Source organism: Vollenhovia emeryi, unplaced genomic scaffold (assembly GCF_000949405.1).
Source record: "Vollenhovia emeryi isolate VEMERY1.0 unplaced genomic scaffold, V.emery_V1.0 DF939169.1, whole genome shotgun sequence".
NCBI lineage: Eukaryota > Metazoa > Arthropoda > Insecta > Hymenoptera > Formicidae > Vollenhovia > Vollenhovia emeryi.
In genome coordinates, this window is record NW_011967197.1 from 500417 (window position 1) to 520296 (window position 19880).

Below are 19880 nucleotides of genomic sequence, written 5' to 3' on the forward strand. Positions count from 1 at the left end.
CATGTATCGCTCAGCTTGAATAATATAAATTCTCAGATGCTAATAACAGCAAGAGAGCTGCGACAGTGAACCGTATAATATGAGCACATTAGGACATGCGGATTCTGGGCTAACATAAAGAGGTCTATCCGCATCGCATGGTTCAACATGCTCCTGCTTGCCCCAACGGCCAGCACAGTCACTTAAATTGTAAACAACACGACAGTACTGGTCGTTGGGGCAAGCAGGAGCACGCGGGGGGGAGGGGGGGGGGGGGTGCGACGCAGACAGACCTAAGGTTGAACGACATCATCGGTAATCCGGGGCTCGGCATGCTAGACGAAAATCACGAATCCGCGTGATTCCATCTTGAACCGCCTCTCACACGTGACGTGGTCGTCGCACGTGCGCTTCCCTCTTCCGCTCTCTATCTCTCTCGAACGCGGAGAAGAGCCCCGGGTGCCCCGCGTCCTCGTCGGCCGAGCAAATCGTCGACGTCGTCGTCGACTTCCGCGATCGCGTGCTCGACGGGGGGGGAGGGGGGGAGCAACGGCACTCACCTTTCGGGAGAGGCGACTCGCCAGCGGCTCAACGGTGACTCGCGACTTCGCAGCACATTCGGCGGTTAATCGGCCGGTGACGACGCGGACGAGGTTATGCGAGAACGTCGCTCGTGCCGTGGCTCGATCCGCACCCCTGAGGACCGTCCTGCGTGCCGCGCGCGAAGCGGCGGTGGTGTGGTCCCGTCTTAACGCGCCCGTCGCGTGCTACCGTTCCAGTCCTCGCGGGGTCGGTATGCGCCACACGTATATACACGTCAGCTGCGTGACGCCATGGGATCACTCGCACTCGCGTACGAACCGTGCGTGTGTGTGTGCATACGTAACGTAAAATGCCTCGCTTAAACGCGCGCACGGAATCGCGACCGGGCGACCCGGAAGGAAAATGGCCGCTCGCGATTTGACATTTACCGCGAGAAACGAGGAAGAGAGGCTCGCCCTCCCGCTCGGTCTTTTTATAGAGAGCTCGACATTGATTCAATATTTCTGACAGCGTCTATATATGTACTTTGTAATACATAGCGAGTACACACAGAGAGGGAGGAAGAGAGGGAGGGAGGGAGAGAAAAAGGGCTTTCTTGACTGAAGGATAAAATCTATTCCGGTATCGAATCAACCGCGAGGCTTCACCCCCGGGCATTCAATCTTCAATCGTGGCGAAAAGAGAAATGGATAAGGGACGAGAGGGAGGAGTAGACGCAACGTTTCCCCCGTTGCCGCGTGTTTCGCATTTAAATATGGCGCCAATTCCGCGTCGTTCACAGGGCAATAGGGCATAGAGGCAGACTTTGGGGTCTGTTCACAGTATAAGTCCCAGTCTACAATAGAGATTTAAGCCCTAAGCCTTAAGAAATTGACTAATCACAGTCGCGCATTCTACTCATACTTGACCGTGATTGGCCAATTTCTTAAAGCTTAGGGCTTAAATCATCTATTGTAGACTGGGACTAACCAGTATGGGCACTCTCTGTCGGCACCATGGACTTGAAGGACGGAGAGCTTGGTTTGTAGGTGAGGTAAGTGAAGCCGAAGTGGGGAAGGGGATCTAATTTTCGGCTATCTTGTTAGGCGCCATTAGTGCTGCTATCTGTTGTTATTTTAATGTATTATGTATCAAAATCTTATACGGTAAAGGGAAAAAAGAATACTTTATAAATTTATTTTCCTGAAAATAAAACTAATTTATTATAAAAATGTCTTTTACTTATTGTGGTATCTGTAGTTTTTCCAATAAAAAACAACCTTAACCTAATAATACTTCGATAAACCTTTGACTAGTCAAAGGTAGTATTGCATATACTCAAGAGATAGCAGCACTAATGGCGCCTAACAAGATGGCTGAAAGCTAAGTCCCCTTCCCCACCAAGGCTTCAACCCCCCGGCCATAACTCTCCGTCCTTCAAGTCCATGGCCAGCCCCTTCAGTCCCAGTCTACAATAGAGATTTAAGCCCTAAGCCTTAAGAAATTGACTAATCACAGTCGCGCATTCTACTCATACTTGCCCGTGATTGGCCAATTTCTTAAGTCCCAGTCTACAATAGAGATTTAAGCCCTAAGCCTTAAGAAATTGACTAATCACAGTCGCGCATTCTACTCATACTTGACCATGATTGGCCAATTTCTTAAAGCTTAGGCACTGAAATATATACTAAGTCCCAGTCTACAATAGAGATTTAAGCCCTAAGCCTTAAGAAATTGACTAATCACAGTCGCGCATTCTACTCATACTTGACCGTGATTGGCCAATTTCTTAAAGCTTAGGGCTTAAATCATCTATTGTAGACTGGGACTAACTGGAACGCGCGCTAGAGCCGAGCCGTACGTACCGAGAGAGAGCATCGTCGAGTGGCGTTTGTCATTGTCTGGCTTATAGGGTGGTCGAGAGTGGGGACGGAAAGGTACAGTCCGATCGAGAAATTAGCTCGTTGTCAGAGGTTACACGATCTCGCGCAGTTGTGCTGCGCTTCGAGATAACTTTTGGTTCGAACTGTACTAGACAATGACAGACGCCACTCGACGATGCTCTCTCTCGGTACACACGGCTCGGCTCTAGCGCGCGTTCCAGTTAAGCCCGCTGCAGACGATGCTATTTTTCCTGCTGGATTGCTTGCGATTTAGTAAATTACTATCATTGCACCACTCAGCATTCAGGATTCCTAGTAATTTACTAAATTGCAAGCAATCCAGCAGGAAAAATAGCATCGTCTGCAGCGGGCTTTAGTATATATTTCAGTGAGCTTAGGGCTTAAATCATCTATTGTAGACTGGGACTCAGCCGCTCCATGGTTTAGGGCCGACTAGCTGATTCGCCGACACCGGCCAATCCGCGGGCGCATCCTGCGCGGACAGGACCGCGCCCAGCGACCAATCGGGCCGCGCCTCGCCGCGGGCGGTGAGCGCCAATTGGCCGGCGCCGTTCGATCGCGTTCGCCGCTCGAGTTTCCCCTCTCGACCACGAACGGCCGACGGCTCCCGCATCGAGGGGGGACGAGCTCCTCTCGGTTCGAATGATTTATTCGTTTGTTCCACGTATGAAGAGCTGCGAGATACTCGGCGGCCGAGGCGTCGATAAACGTGTCCGTGCTACAGCCGTCGCCGCCGTACGCGAACGGGTGGCCCCGCATCTGGCGCGTCGCACGCAGCACCTCGGGGACGTCGCCGACGTAATGCTCACGAGCGTTCCCACGATTACGCGCGAGCTGCTGAGTTGAGCGCGCGACCGAATCCGGGGAGGGTTTTTTTTTCTAGTGCTACGCGCGACACGACGAAGGACGAAGGACGACGAAGACGGCGGCGGGCGCTGCGCGTGTGACCGAGTGATGTGATGTAAATAAACGCACGTTTGCGTGCGCGATCGGTAAGCCGACAGCTGTACGACTCCCCCCCGCGTCATTTCCGCGGCCGAGGCGCGTTATCGAGATAAGAAATTGTGCGACATATATATACACATATATATATATACATTATATATATATCGACGCGACAACCGTTAGTCGCGCGCGCACGCACACACACATACGCAACCTTCAACGCGCGCGCGGGCGTTCGTTGCAGATCGAGGCTCCCGACGGCGAGGGATTTTCTCTCTCTCTCTTTTTCTCTTCCCCCGACGCGAGTGCGCGCGCGCACGCGTACCGCGTCTCCGCGTGCGTCTCCTGGTGCGCGGGGCCCAGTCACGCTCCCCCCCGGTTGCTCGCTCGCGCGAGGATCGGATCCCAGCCAGCCAGCCAGCCTTTTGGCCTGGGCCGTCGTCGGTCGGCGGTCTCGTGTTTTGTTTCTCGCGCGGAAACGGAAGCGTGTGCGCGTCGACAGTACGATGTTTCGAGCGTCGCGCGTGCCTTCGTGAGGCTCTCCCGGGGAATCTTCGCTCGGTCGCCCTCTCGTCCGTTCTCTCGCCCGGAGGCGAGAAGAAGAAGAGGAGGAGGAGGAAGAAGCAGGGTGATCGGGGACGCGTGGAATCCTCCCCGCAGGCGTGAGAGATAAAGAAGTACGGTCGGAGGACGTCGAGGACATCACTCCTCCCCCCCCCCTCTCTCTCTCTCTCTCTGTCTCTCTCTCTCCCGCCTTGTGAATCGCGCGCGCGGACGCCATCGCAGGATGGCATCGTCCACGGTGGCCGTTCCGTCCGGAGCCACTTCGGTGCCGACGGTCTCAAACGGCGGCGGTGGTGGTGGCGGCAGCGGCGGTGGTGGTGGCGGCGGCGGTGGTAGCGGCAGCAGCAGCGGCAGCAGCAACAGCAGCAGCAACGGCGGCATCGTCGTCGCGACTGGCACCGAGGAAATCGACGGCGGCGACATATTCGGCGAGCGAGGCAACGCCAACGCCGTCGTCGTCGGCGGCTACAACAACGGCGGCGGCAATCCCGGCGATGCCCTGGAGGAGATGGCGTGCGGCAACGGGGAGGCCAGCAGCCAGGGCTGCGCCCTCTGCATGAGCAAGCTGTGCTCGCCCCGGGTGCTCTCCTGCCTGCACGTGTTCTGCGAGGCCTGCCTGGACAAGCTGCTCATGGACGAGGCCGGGGACTCCAAGGTGGGCTCGGTCATCAGCTGCCCGGTGTGCCATCAAGAGACTTCCGTTAGTTCTAAGGGCGCCGCGTCGCTCACGTGCGACTATGTTCTCACCAATATATTGGATATGTCCGCGATCGAGAACATGGCAGTACTGTGTACCTCCTGCAAGGCCAAAGAGAGCGCCGTGGCGCGTTGCTCGGACTGCGCCAATTTCCTGTGCCCAAATTGCAACACGGCGCATCAGTTCATGCGCTGCTTCGAGCATCACAAAGTAGTTGCCTTTGAAGATTTGAAGCAATCCAACGAAGCTATCCCGATACACAAGCCGATATTCTGCGAGGCTCATCCCGCCGAGAATATGAAGTTCTACTGTCACACGTGCCAGGTAAGTGGACAATTGCCATAATTGTTTTTTCTAACTTTTATGCATGTGGACGCTTCAAAATAATCTCAAGAAAAATGTAAAATTGTAATATATGATGCATTTAACTCGACATTGCTTGAATACATTTTCTTTCGTGCGTAAAGAAAAAGAGTGAATTGGTTGCTGAACATTAAAGAACGGGATATTTTTAACGGGAGAAGAATAATTAATGTATCTTGGCTATATAAAAGAGTACTTTGGTATAATTTGCTTCTATATGTATCTGCATTGCGTGGAGCAATTATGTTAGTATTGTCGTGCCGTTAATGGAATTTTAAATGAAAAGTTGCAATTGTGTGATCAGGAACCTATTTGCAATGAGTGTCTGCTTGTGGAACACAAATCACCGCAGCATCAATACGAACGACTGATAGACGCGGAACCACTGCAGAAGAAGGAAATAATTAACCTGATGACTGAAAGTAAAACCAAAATTACGGAATGCGACCAGGTCACGGGACAGCTGGAGAATGCGCTTAGCGAGCTGCAAGTACAACATGATCAAGCGAAGGACTTGATTATGGAGACTTTTCAAAGTTACAAGGCCGTACTAGAGAAATGTAAAGACAACGCGCTAACCGAGCTTGAGAAATTGCATTCAAACAGAGAGCTTGAAATCATGGATGCTTTTCATAGGTATATATTTTAGAATTACGTATTTAATCATCGTTGCTTATGTCACTAAACTAAGATAACTTGAAAGAATGACAATATTTGTGCCGGGGAAAGAAGAGTATGCGCAGAATATATTTTGTAGCAATAACATTGGCAAAAGTAAACTTCTTGTCGATAGGGCGGCACACATTCGTTTTATAAAAATATTTCTGAACCTATTCCGCTATGTTTGAAATTTTTGTTGCAGTATTGAAAAGACTGCAGAGAAAATAGAAGACGCTTGTCGTTTTACCTCGAGATTGCTAGAGCACGGCGATGCAGTAGAAATTTTAACACTTCGGCGTATTGTAGGAGCGCAATTGATGAATCTGATAAAAAACACACCAAAACACAACGTAACGTTCTCTATTGAGTTTCAAACCGACTATAATCAATTTGAGAAAACTGTAAAGGTAAGTGTGCGCGCGATCAATAGTACTATTTATTGAATTGTATATCCATGTAATATCTGGTGTGTAAAAAAAAATTATTACAGGAGGTATTTGGGAAGTTTCACACTGAAAGTGCACTCGATGTGAAAGCTCATCCTGAACCGATCTCAACGGTATCGGGTGTCTCTACAAATCAGCAGATAGTTCATACCACCTCAATGGGTTGTCCGAGTTCTATCAGCACAAGCTCTCCCATTTCACTTCCCACGTCTATGCAATCCTCCTTCGAAGGTGAACCTTCATTTATTATTCCACCGACCTCGAGTCCTCAAAATGTCCCGCCTCCTCCACCACCTGTACCTCTTCCACCAGGTACGGTTCCTATCCACGGATTGACTAGCATTCAAGAGTACAATCTACAGCAGCTGGCCAGTTTAGCGGAGAAGGTGGAGATGGTGGGCGATACTGGTGTAGTTGGACCTAGCTCAAATCCTAGTCCAACTCCGTCCTTTACTTTGGCAGATTTATTTGCTGGAGACCTAAGTTCCACGAGCCATGCCATTAATAATTTGCAAGCTCTTGCAAAATTAGGGAATACTCTTGGTAATCAAGGTAAGAAATGTAACATTAAAGGTTCACGAATATGCTCTAGTATAACACCAATATTCTTCCCTCTTATTTCTTCCAGACATAATCCCATACATTTCCAGATTTTCCCAAAGATTTACAGGTACCTTAAGAATTATTGGTTCATGTCTTTTAAGTTCTTTTTGTTTAAAATATTTTACATAAAATTTATAATATTAATGCTATGTTTTTCTCCGTTATTATTAATGACTACTTATATGTTACACTTACTTTCATTAAAATTAGAAATCTTATTTTACGTATATAATTGTTTTATTTTAAATAACACTTTAAAATATGTCTTTAAAATATATTTCGACAGGAGGTAATGCAAACTAACTCGGATTCAAATATTGTGTCTTTCAGAAAATTATAATTTGACAGATAAATTAAACTTAATTAAATTGCAAATTTTCAAGAACTCTTGATATTGGATTTACAAGATACAGAACAACTTTTGAAGGTTGCAAAATTAGAATCAAACTTAGCATCATCTCTGTTTTATTTTAAAGTGTAATTTGAAAAAAATAACGTGTATAAGCACGAGTTTATCCCCCGAAGTTTAAAATATATTAAAATATAGTTGAAACTTACAAATATACCAAAAATTATCGAAACTTATATATCGTTATTTCTACAATCACTACATCTATTTGATACAGATCTTGGAAATACTACTATTAATGGCGGCGGTGGATTAGTGTTGGGACGTGGACCTTCACCAGCCATTGTGGATAACCCAAATCTGGGTTCTTTGGCGGGCAATAGTCTATTAAATGGGGGATTTCAATCATTGTCCTCTTCCACTTCGCCGATACTTTCACAGGGTGCTGGTAAGATTATATCAAGTTTTTTGGTGTATATCATATTTTAAAAAAATTTTTTTTAATCTTATACACGATACATCTTGCATAGTTATTATGTCTTAACAAAAGATTCAAGAAAAAATAGTTTTTCTCAATGTTAGATATATAGTTACTGCATACGCTTACCAATATTGATATTTTATTTTTAGACGACTTGATAGGTGATTCTATTCATAATATGCCTGTAGTAGTAGGAAATACTGTTGCCAATCACGTAACTGGATCAGGAACAGGGAATTATCCTGCTCACTCAAGAACCCAGAATACAAAATTAACGCCTATGCATATCCGAAGCAAGTTTGGACAATTAGGACCCAGTAAAGGGCAATTTAATTCGCCTCATGGATTCTGTCTGGGGACTGATGAAGATATTATCGTCGCTGACACAAATAATCATAGAATTCAGGTATATATTCTAATAATACACGCTGGCGATAGATATTTTATATTATTAAAAAAAAGATTTTATATAAAACACAAACTTCAACTTGTAAATTTTTGTTTGATCATAGATTTTTGATAAGACTGGTACCTTCAAATTTCAATTTGGTGTTCCTGGTAAAGAAGAGGGACAATTATGGTATCCCAGGAAAGTAGCCGTTATGAGAAATAATGGCAAATTTGTTGTGTGCGATCGTGGAAATGAACGATCCCGAATGCAGATATTTACGAAGAATGGCCACTTTATAAAGAAGATCGCTATTCGTTACATCGATATCGTAGCTGGCCTAGCTGTTACCGGCCAAGGTCATATTGTGGCTGTTGACAGTGTGTCGCCAACTGTGTTCGTAATCAGTGATACAGGAGATCTTTTGAGGTGGTTTGATTGTAGTGACTATATGAGAGAACCAAGTGATATTGCTATCAGTGGTAAGCACTGTCACACAGCCTTTCACTCACAACAATGAAATTTATAATCAGTTGCGTTTATCAGTAGACAAACCATGTAAATTTTGTGTACGATTTTTTTAGGCAAAGAATATTTTGTTTGCGACTTCAAGGGACATTGTGTTGTGGTGTTCAACGAAGAGGGTAAATTCCTGCGTCGTATTGGCTGTGAGAATGTAACAAACTTCCCGAACGGGATTGATATTAGCGACGCAGGAGATGTATTAATTGGAGATTCACATGGCAATCGTTTCCATGTAGCTGTCTTCTCCAGAGCGGGCTCCTTAATATCAGAATTTGAATGTCCATATGTAAAGGTAGAGTATCTTACATCTTACATTTGAATCTTGTATATTGTTTTTTTTATATATAATGTAAATGAGTTCCCATGTTGTCACTTATTTCCTTTATTCGTAATTACCACCTTTCCAGTCATCTCTTCTATAAAATAAAGATATATGTAGGATAAGAATAGGGCTCTAAGGTTCGTCGATAATGAATCGATCACCCTCGCACAGAGCCACATGCTATCCTACATATTTTTCTTTATGTTACATATGATATTTTTAAAATTTTAGTACCAGTAATAGTAAACTGTTGTACTGGTTAGTTTAAAATATAGCTCAAATAATTTAATATTAATATTCTATTTTATCTCGTAAATTAATTTTTTGTTGAAATATTTGTAAGTGATTTTTAAAAGTAACAATATCGTCTCTTTAATGTTATAATATTATACCTCGTAGGTGTCTCGATGTTGTGGCTTGAAAATAACCTCGGAAGGATATATTGTAACACTGGCCAAAAACAACCACCATGTCCTTGTATTAAACACTCTTTATATATTGTGAAGTGGCATCAGACGAGTAAGTATGTTATAAACTTCCTCCTGCAAGTGGAAACTTCTTTGGAAACTGCTCTCAACGAAAGAAAGGGAAAGGCATGCCCAAGGCATTACGTTCGAATATTGGGCCTATTGAAGCAATAGAGACAAGTGCAGCATGCAGCTTTAATAGTTGTAAAAATATAATGCGTCCCCGTTTTATGAAAGTAACAATGTTGAAAACAAAAAAAAAGCAGAAAGGTAATGTACGTCTCCGACCAAACAGTATAATAGTAACTTAGCAATTTGCATTTTGGTAAACTGCCAAAGTAAATTAAATTAACTAAGTGGAACCAGTTATAAAAAGAGAGAAGCAGTAAGCTATATCAACCAGTAAGCAACCAACCAGCCAGTTGGAACGCTTGTAGTAGAGAAAGCAATTTATAATGGCCTTCCGTCAAAATTGGTTGTTGTACATCATTTTTGACATGTCAGTATTTTAAGTATGTTTATAAATCAAATTATTCTAGTCTCCGACGAGCACTTTCTATACGCTGGTTTCGATTCGTGCTCGGAACAAGACGTTCTCGTCCTGATTTTTTATTAATCAAGGATGTTTGTCTTCTTAGTCCTAACTGATGCTTCAAGATGCATACAAGTGTACAGATTACGTTTAAAAAGTTTTCCTTTAAGAGCTTCTAAGTAACTTATAAACTCAGCAGGATAAATTTCTCACGATAAAAGGATCAAAATTTTCGCTTAATAGGAAAAAAAAGAAAAAAAAGAACGTTGCATGCTGCGAGGTAGTTGGTAGTACTTCCTGCTCTTATCATATCGTATTTCTAAAGAAGAAGAGAATGAAACAATACTCCTCATTGCAGCAGGCACGAAGCTTAACGAGAGCTATGTTCCTCATTTCTTTCTGCGCGTTTGAAAATGATAGTTGAGAACATAATATAAAAACAACGTTAATGTGCAAGGAATAGATTATGGTATGTTGAAAATCAAACATTTAATATCTTATATAAAAAGTGTCGTACAGAAAAGATACTTCGAGCGTAAAAAAAAAGTGAAATAATTATTTACACTTATGAGACAAACGAGTAGATCCCATTTGTGCATTGTTAAAATTAGACGAGACACATAATGGTTACAATATTTACTCAGGATGCTTTATTATGGTCCACCATATGAATATGATATATATGCGTGTGTGAATTATTGGTTCGTGGTGCTAGTGCGTAATGTATCCATACCATGTAAATGTATTTGTTATAAAATTACAGAAATCGTTCCCGTGCATTTTTTACAATGCAGGGGAGCGATTTTGTGTAATATATTATATAAGATTCGTAAGTACATAATATATACCACCGGTATATCATATAGGGACGATACTTTATCTATATGTAAAAAAAAAGGAAATAACGTACAGTTTGCTAAACAACCTCTATTTATGTATATATTAACATGATACATAAAAAAAGGAAAAAACCACATAAGACACATACATATATAGAAATACACATATTTTTTAGGGTTGTTTACATGATCAGCCTTAAGATTTGATTGAACTAAAATGCAATGTGTATACAACATATACATCGGATATTTGGCAGATTGCTACACTGTGTTACCTTACATTATCTACAATAACGTTTAATTACAAATACTATCTTGCCATACCAAATGCTAGGTAGCACATCCATATATACATATAATATATATATACACACATATATATATATTTATACTTGACTAGCTTTATCAAATTCGTTTGCATACAGGAAAAAATTATACCGATAATATCTGGTTTCATTATTCGCGTGAGGCAAATGAAAACGATTTAGACGAAACGAGAAAAAAAAACACAAAAAGGGACAGTACTAGGAGGCTATTTTAAAGTTCGCGCATAACATCGGCATTTGTAGTGAAAAAATTGCACGAAGCCTACATACATACACCTAAGCTAATCAGTCGTACTCATCTCTCGTATAACGTTAGAAGTTTTAATTTTATATATAAAAGGAAAAAAAAGAAAAGAAAAACTAATTCTGAAATATTTAATAGTCATGGTTAGCAGAGTTATATAAATAATGCCTGTGATAATAGTATCGTCAGGATAAGTTGTGTCCTTAAAGAGTCTCTGATGTTGTTGCTAGGTAAATATTGATTAGAGGTGTATCAATGCGAGATACCATTGGTTGCCGCCTGCGGGGTGTTTTTACAAGCACAATAACGCCTGTTGCAGAGCGGGCCATCAATCGTCTCTGATGATACGCGTTAAATATAAAAAGAAGATATTCAAAATAAAGAGAGAACATGTTGCAAAATTTTTGCCATTCATATTAAAAAGAAAAAAAAACTCATAGTGTAACGAATGGATGACCATTAACGAGAGGGTCTTTTACCTCACAAAATTATTATATTACGCTCACCTTATATATACTTGAATATTTTAGTATAGATTTACTCTTTACATATTTTTATCTCTGTGGAAGACTACTTGGCTAATTTAGGCCACTGTTGAAATTCACCCCTTATTTGCCTTGATGTTTAAATTACAACAATAATATATAAAAAAGAACGAGAATTACTTGTTACGTAAATGGTAATTGTGATAGATTTTTTGATGATTTTTACAATCTCAAAAGTCTTATTATCCTAATATGTATAGAATTATATAGTCACTCTGTACGTAATAGATAAACTTTGCTTACATTGTTAAACTAATATTAAAAGCTCTCATAACTATCCACACTAAACAGTTTTACAACTGGCAGTGTAAATCGAACATCATATTTCGAGCATTGGATAGGGTTTCTGTGTGTATTACTTTTAGCAGTACTATTTTTATTGCTATACAACTTCCAAGGCCTTTTAGGTGCCACAGGTTCTCCGATATCATTTAAAGCAGAATTATTTCGGTTTACATATTTATCACGGTCGAATTTTCGACGTTGCGTTTGCCGTGGAGTAGAAATTACCATTTCCGTTTCCTTCTGATAATTGTAGAGTTGCCACCTGTTTCATTTAGAAATCGGAGTTAGCGCGCGTTTGTTTCCCGTTAACAAAATTACTTAACGAGACGTGCCGTTTTACAAGCTATGTTTTTACGACACTTGGCAACACGACGAAGACGAATTGCGAGCGCCTCGGGCCGCTCTGGTTTTAATTTCGCGTACGGTTCGCGTGAATTATAAGACACAATACCTGTCAATCTTAAAATATGTCGTGTTACCGATGCGGAATCGTTGCTATATATCACTCACGAATATGTTCCTGATTTTCAAAAGAGGAAAAAAAAGAAAAGAGTCGCATATATTATACAATAAGATAATTACTGCGATGTTCACAAGCATTAACGAGACAGCTACAATTATATAAATAATAGGACTAACATGACACGACATAAAAACTGAATTCTAGCCTACGGTTAATCATAGTCTTCCTAGAATCCTAAAGAAAAAAAAAAGAGTATGACTTCGCTATATTGATTAGGGCATGGCCAATTAACACTATATAGCTGGTTGTAAATGAAGGAAAGCGTAATGAAAAGAGTTATCTTACAAATTGCGCTTTCAAATTAACATCTCTACATCATTTTACTGGACATGGCTTATACACTCAAAAGTCCGTGATTAATTTTTTACTTTTTCATGCCTTCAGCATAATTTAAGTTGTATTTATACAAGAGAGAAAAAAAAGAGAGGGTCAACAATCTATGATCAAAAAAAAAAGAGGGAAAGAGGAAAGGAAAATCCGTAGCTCATTATGTCTAAGCGTTCCGCGTTATTTTTGTAATAATATTTTTATTCCTTACTCTCATATATATGTATATATATATATGATCCGTCTTACACACATATATATATATTTAATTTTTACCCTTACGCAAGCGTTATGTGTTCGATTGGCTGTTTCCGACGCTATTATAGCGTACTTATTTGAATACACTAGATCACAAGTTTTTCCACGGCAGTTACTGCCAGGGAATACGTGGTACGAGCTTGCTATATATTTTTTTATCTATTACGTTTTTATTCGGGCAATCCGGGAAAGCGGAGTTGCTTCTCAAACATGTATTTATATTATTTATATATTGTTTTGTTTAATTGGTTTTATGAATTTCTCGCCACAGTTACGTATCTTATTTGAGAAAATAGGATGTTGTCGACCGCTTTCTATTATACAATTCATTTCATTTTAATTGTGTTCTTTTCAGATACACACATACGCAGGTTTATCGTCTTCGCTTTAATTTTTACGTTTAATTTTTGTTGCCAATATTTTGTACCCCCCCCCCCCCTTTGTTTCAAATACTCAACCTGAGGTGGGATGACAAGGAATTCTATACAGCTTGTCGTACTACCTCGTGGAGAAAAGGTAGAAAAAAAGCGATTAGTTCGTAATGAGTATTGATGTCGATTCTACTTTAACGATTTAACTGCATTCCAAATCGATCATTTTATTTGTCACCTTGCTAGATAGAAAAGTTAAATTCTTTAGTGCCAAAACAGACTAATCAGAGTATTTATAGAACATGTATATTATTGCTTACGATTTGTTTTATTCCTTATAAGTTTATTTTATTCGTCTTTTTTTTTAAGTTCGCATCGTGCGCGGATGTCGAAGTTCTTAGAGTAAGAAGACAAAAAACATTACGATTAAATCCTTGCTTAGTCAGTTAAAGTACAAATATTTAATATATATATATATAAATATATATATATATATTCTATCTTTAGAGAATAAGTAACGCGAATGGCATGTTAATGGCGTATATACTGTTACTTGGTTTCATTCCTCAAACAGCACTAGCTTTATTTATTTTGCATTACTTTACTTGATGTAATACTTAACAGGCTGAGAGAAAGGGTAAAGAAAAACGCTTTCGCCATCGCCCTATACACGTGTAATATTTATTTTTGGATATTATCACACGTTCCTTTTTGGAGGTACTTTGTTTACATATCAAATTGACCACTAAAAAAGAAACTCACGTTACATACAGTTGCATTCCAACCCCGGTATGCTGAAGAGCGTCAACTTGTGTCGAGTAGCATACCCTCGAATATATCCGTTCGGTGATCTCCGTGTTTCCACTTACTTTTAAGTAGTGATCGCGAGGCTGACTGAGAGAAACTTTTTACGGTAAAGCGACATTTTTGAAATCCGTAAAGCTTCTTGCTAGCTCACTTGCGGCTCATTTGCGGCTTGTCGCGTAATCGAGAACAAGCGTCTATCGTCTACATCGAGCGGTTGTGCTTTACCGAAAGTTAAGCCTGGCTCCGTCACGTTTCTCTATACGCAAAATTAGTTCTAGCGTTTCTCTCAAATCTATCTAAATAACACACTAAGTAATATGTACTATGTATATCTGAAATGAACTTTCTAACGACTCAACCTATGTTGTACACATACAAATATTGTAACAGCTGTCCTGAATCGATAATGCGGATTACTGTATGTAAACCATGTTTTCCTGAGACCTCCATTGGTATTTTGCATAGAACGAGCTATTTCTGGGGAAAGAGAAAAAGTAAAGATCTTAAATGTTCCGACATCACACTTATACTTCAAAATGTAAACTGTATAAGAATAGTACAACTGACGAAAAAAAAAGAGGTAAATTGTAATGCAATATGGAAAGCGTGTATACCAATATATTTTTTATATGCTAATGGGATGCCAAGGAGCATGGTCATCTTGTAATGTAACGTATTATTTAGAGTTATACACGTCCAGAGATCGACTGTGTACACACAAATCAGTTCCCTTTGAGACTACTCAGCCTTTGTATTAAACACCCCCTTCCACCCCATCGTCGGACTACTTGAATTTCGAAGTATTTCAGATATGTATCTATATATCTCTCTTAGTTTACGAGTTTTACGGTTTTTAATCTTCCAAAGTTTGTCAAGACTAGTCCCCGAAATATCTGTAACGCAGATCTAACTCTATTACTTTTTTTCCTTTTTATTTACCGCAAATCAGCTTTTTTTCTATCTTGTACCAAATTTTAGTTTCATTTTTATATAAAATATTCAAATTTATGGTATTATACGTATACACATCTATATACACTTTTACAAAAAAAAAAAAGAAAAATATTTTAATCTACATACTGTATTACATAATTAAAGATACGGAACATTTGCTACTTATATATTTGTCAAATGTATTATATTGAAAATATTTTATTATAGGATGGACAGATTTAGCCTTAAAGAAAAAGATAAATGTTCTCTGTTGATCGTACATTGCTTCATCATATCAACTCAATTTTGCCATTACCTGTCAATTCATGTGTACTGTCCTATACTAAGATATTCTCAAATGATATCACTATGCAGTTATTTGAAACGTGTAGAAGTATACATTCTTGTCTGCGCATAGGCTGCAATGCAATAATAATATATTGTGATGCTCACAAAGCACATAAACACATTTTACCAAAATTGTAATGTTTAAATATTTCATGTGATTTTGGAAACTGTTATATATTTTTTATTTCCTGCCAATTGTTTAATTTGTAATGTTGTTCTTTGTTCTTTTTCAATAAAGTAATCAACTGAATGTCAAATTCTTTTTATTCACTGGTAATCACCTCGGATCGCGATTTCATTTGTGCGAAACGACCTGGGATACTTGGCTCAATTTTTTTTTATACGATATATTCATATTTATATATATTTTATGTGATCTAGCAATTGTTATCGATACTTACATGATAAAAGCGACAATTCGATGCGGGCCTAATGACAGAGAAAAATTTTCTTAAACATCTTTATTCGGGAAGATACATCTATACATGCAGATCGTCCTGTATTTTGGAGATATATAACATATTTATTCGGAGTCCGAATCCTTTCTACCGTACTGCTGTTTCGGCAACTCGTTCTGTAACTCGAGAACGTGTTCTATCGGCTCTGGTTTTCCATCGTCGCCGATGCGGCAAGGACGCACGACTCCCTCCCTAAGCAACGACGTTATCTCGATATATATATTTTTTTATACATATAGGAAAATATATTATCATTATGGCGTTTGCGGCTGGCAATATATGGCTGGTTTACACGATGATGTTATATAAATATACGAAAAGACGACAGCTTTTATTTAGCATTAGATCTCGATATGATTGTGTATCTTTACGCATATCTTTGATCTGTGACGAATAAATAAAGTCTCAATATATACGCACCTTGTCAATTTATCAACAAGATTCACTAGTTTTAAAGCTTCGAATTCCTTTTGCTCCTCCGTCATGCCTTCAAATGGATTTGGCTTGGGATGCTCGAAACACCCAGTTACTGGGTTTATCCTTGGAAAAAAACCGCCTCCGTTTATAAGACCTCTCATTTCGTTCTTAAGGCTATTTCTCGTCGATTACTCACTGCTCCTTATACTTCTGATATTCTTCCGTTTCGCTATCCTCCGACTCGGAAGAATAAACCGTTTTCGTCTGGCCACGACCTAATAACCCTTTAGCAGCGAACATTCCTGCCGCATTTCCATATCCCGTATATTTCACCATGCGATTAACTGCAAATAATAACGATAACCTTGTTAGTCCTAGATAAAATTATGTCACTTGTCTTATTTTAACATAGTAAATAAATACCATTTTCTTTACAAAGAACGAACAAAAATTCTGAAACTAGATTGTGCAACTCTGTGATCGGTGATGTTAAGAATTTGCATAACTTGGCCCTCAACGTTGTCCCTTCTTCAGGACGATGCATTACGTCCTTTAATGGAGGTAGAATCTAAAAAATGCATTCATATGATTTCAGTGTTTTCGACCCTCCTTTGGGAACGGATAAAAATCATTTATTCAAATCGTTTTTTCTTTGCCAAGTCGATGTAGAGTTTCAATGAAAAACTTTATTATAAAAATAACTATTTTACCTGCAATCTTAGGTATTTGCGAATAATTCGCTCTGATTTGACGAGTCTGACCAGCGTAGTAAGTATTGGCGAAATGTTTTCTTTTAGATGCGTTTTACACTCTAATCTCTTATCTAAAAACCTAAGTAACACGCATACAGCACTCATATCCATATTTTGGTATACATCTTTACAGTCGTTGCCCTCAGCGGCCGGTACAATTGGCGCATAACAGCTATACGGTATCACGGTCAGCAGGTTGACAACATTGCTGAAACACGATGACAGATGTAACGCCTTTCCTCCGATGCTAAAGTCGTAATAAGATATCACGAATATGTTTTACCTTTCAAGATCGTCTGGCTGCCCTAAATATTTAAGAGTTAACAATTTATACAGAATTAACACCAGATTCTTACATCTCTCTTGGTCCTCAATGCTGACATCATCCGAGTGCATGTAAAAATTAAATAGAATTTTTAAAACTTCGCAGACTAACGTCGTATCCTCGGCCTAAAAAGTGACGAGAAAATTGAATTATTTTTAGATTTCAGACAGAAACAACGAATGATACAACAAATCTCTTTACCTTAGTTACACGCGTCACGTTGTTCTGATTTTGCGTTGCAAATTCCTCTATTATTTTAGTAAGACATGCTTCACCGCACAAATCAGTTTTGACTGTGTCTATGACGGATGTGTTTAGTGCAGTGAGCAAGAACAGTATTCTCATGTCAAACAACTTGACATCACCGGGAACATCAGCCGTGTAACTTTTAATCCGATCGATGAGATAAGGCAAAGAAGATATTACTACTTTCGAGCGTTGCACTTTTACGCTATTAAATATTAAGTTGGACAGCAGCTTTAGTGATTCTGCCGTAACTGCAACGAGAAGCACTCGTATATTTCAATATATGCACCAATATACAACACAGAAGTATAAATGCACATGGAGATTCCGCCTTAGATGTATATTTATACGAGTTTAGACAAAAGAAATTCATTCCCCAATCGTTCTTACCGATTGTACACGAGATTTGTTCCCCTTCGCATATTTGTGTCAAGCCTGCATTCTGTAATATGATCTTTATTGCATCCTCAGTGATTAAAGCATTTAACTTGGCTTTATCGCGGCTGAAACATAGAAATATATAAATATAGCGTTCATAAATTAAATATGTGTATTTCAATCTATATCCTGCGAACACCGAGCATCAGTTACATTGCATTTGTGTTACATCAACATTGTTGAGTGAGAAATTTTAACATAAATGCAATGTAACTGATGCCTTGGTGTTTACTGAATATCGCTGTCTCCAAGCCACTTCGTACGACTAAAATAAGTGTGTAACATTTGAATTATATTATTTTCACTAATTTTCCTATCTTTCATTTATCGAGCAATGTACTTTCAATGATAATTTTTTGTGAAATGCGTGTAAGTTACCTGAGTATCCTCAAAGCTGCCAAGCAATGATGATGTTGGTCTATATGAACATAATCCGTTAAATAATAAAATAATCTGTTCCATAACTTCTCTCGCAAACAGGTACTATCCAGCTCTTGAAAACTGGTCTTTTTATCATACTAAAACATCAATTGCATAATATTAATACGTCATTCAGTTTCTAAGAAAGTAAATAAAGGGAATGTTTCTCTGCATGTGTAAATATAGTGAGTTAATTGGAATTTTTTAAATATCGACTGCTTATTTTGTAATACATTTTTATATGCTGATGTTAAAAGGGCAAAAATTAAATAGTTAATAGCTTTTCAAAGGGGCAAGTAAAAAAATTGGAAATAATTCGTCATAGTGTGGCACGTTATTAATGTAAAATTAAAATTTCACAACGTTAGCACCAATCTGATGTCTATCCAATATATCCTTAATAAAGAGTCCTAATGAGTCTCTAGACTTACAACTTTTAGAAACACAACAATATTTATACAGAATTCCTCATATGTGCCGGAGATTAATTTCGAAATCAACTCGTCCGTGTTAATCGTCTCCATCTTCAACTTTTGTTTAACGTCAAGTGTCTTTAAGTTGCGTTACATATTTAATCTCATAACACCGGACGTGATAGCAGGTCGCTCCGCATCGATCCCAGCTCGACGAAGTTTGACAGCTGGTCTTTTTTTTTCTCAACTCTTATTGGACGGGCAGGGAACACACATCGGTGAAGAGATGCTCACGCTGCGTGTATATCCGCCATGCATCCAGTGTCCCGTTCACGCAACCGGTTATTTGATGCGTCTTGGAACGCAGTTTTCGAGATAAACCACTTTCTCGGTGAGTTTTGGAATGTGCAGGCGTCGTCTTTATTCGGCTTTTTTTCCGCAGACTTCTATACGATCGTTACATTCTTGGAAATTTAAATATTGGAGTTTTCGAGATTCTTGATTTTCACGATTTGCAGCTTGAAATTCTCGGAATTTCAATTCTTGGAAATGGTTGACAAATTCTTGGAAATTTAGATAGTGCCACCTCTTCGCCAATCATGTTCTCCTGATACTTCGTCAGTTTTCGGGATTCTCGATTTTCGCGATTTGAAGTTTGCAATTCTCGGAATACCAATTCTTGGAAATTAGATAGTGCCACCTCTTTGCCGATCCTGTTCTCCTGATACTTTTTCGGTTTTCCGGATTCTCGAAAAATTCTTGGAAATTTTGACAATGCCACCTCTTTACCAATCATGTTCTCCTGTTCTCCTAATACTTTTTCGGTTTTCCGGATTCTCGAAAAATTCTTGGAAATTT

At 39.7% G+C, this 19880-nt stretch overlaps 3 protein-coding genes across 4 annotated transcripts in view; 1 reads left to right on the top strand and 2 right to left on the bottom strand.

Moving 5' to 3' along the window:
* The window catches only part of LOC105563977 (FGFR1 oncogene partner 2 homolog), a 4425-nt gene extending 3565 nt beyond the window's left edge, over positions 1-860 (bottom strand). The window contains exon 1 of one of the 2 annotated variants that reach the window (XM_012016015.1): positions 540-860. The gene's annotated coding sequence lies outside the window, so the exon portion shown is untranslated. Of the gene's footprint in view, positions 1-272; positions 383-539 lie in introns of those variants that run through there. The other variant, XM_012016016.1, reaches the window with a different exon arrangement.
* Positions 861-4137: 3277 nt separating this feature from the next.
* On the top strand, positions 4138-15803 carry LOC105563978 (B-box type zinc finger protein ncl-1). Its single transcript, XM_012016017.1, has 9 exons — positions 4138-4935; positions 5279-5610; positions 5837-6041; positions 6125-6632; positions 7310-7480; positions 7663-7919; positions 8026-8383; positions 8486-8718; positions 9148-15803. The coding sequence occupies exons 1-9, from the start codon at positions 4138-4140 to the stop codon at positions 9250-9252; spliced, it is 2967 nt and encodes a 988-aa protein (XP_011871407.1). The 3' UTR covers positions 9253-15803.
* Positions 15804-15999: 196 nt separating this feature from the next.
* On the bottom strand, positions 16000-19330 carry LOC105563979 (synembryn-A). Its single transcript, XM_012016018.1, has 10 exons — positions 19041-19330; positions 18568-18707; positions 18142-18254; positions 17707-18002; positions 17464-17630; positions 17139-17388; positions 16852-16996; positions 16625-16772; positions 16432-16551; positions 16000-16203 (listed from the first exon to the last, which is right to left on the bottom strand). The coding sequence occupies exons 1-10, from the start codon at positions 19131-19133 to the stop codon at positions 16077-16079; spliced, it is 1599 nt and encodes a 532-aa protein (XP_011871408.1). The 5' UTR covers positions 19134-19330; the 3' UTR covers positions 16000-16076.
* Positions 19331-19880: the final 550 nt, after the last annotated feature.

What these genes read in the sequence shown, in the direction of transcription:
- LOC105563978 (XM_012016017.1), top strand. Translation starts at nt 4,138, where the DNA reads ATGGCATCGTCCACGGTGGCCGTTCCGTCCGGAGCCACTTCGGTGCCG. An exon ending in TCTACTGTCACACGTGCCAG is followed by an intron (nt 4,936 to 5,278) that starts GTAAGTGGACAA and finishes TTGTGTGATCAG; the next exon opens with GAACCTATTTGCAATGAGTG. An exon ending in AATTTGAGAAAACTGTAAAG is followed by an intron (nt 6,042 to 6,124) that starts GTAAGTGTGCGC and finishes AAATTATTACAG; the next exon opens with GAGGTATTTGGGAAGTTTCA.
- LOC105563979 (XM_012016018.1), bottom strand. Translation starts at nt 19,133, where the DNA reads ATGGAGACGATTAACACGGACGAGTTGATTTCGAAATTAATCTCCGGC. An exon ending in ACGTGACGCGTGTAACTAAG is followed by an intron (nt 17,631 to 17,706) that starts GTAAAGAGATTT and finishes GTCACTTTTTAG; the next exon opens with GCCGAGGATACGACGTTAGT. An exon ending in CTTGTTGATAAATTGACAAG is followed by an intron (nt 16,204 to 16,431) that starts GTGCGTATATAT and finishes GTCGTTGCTTAG; the next exon opens with GGAGGGAGTCGTGCGTCCTT.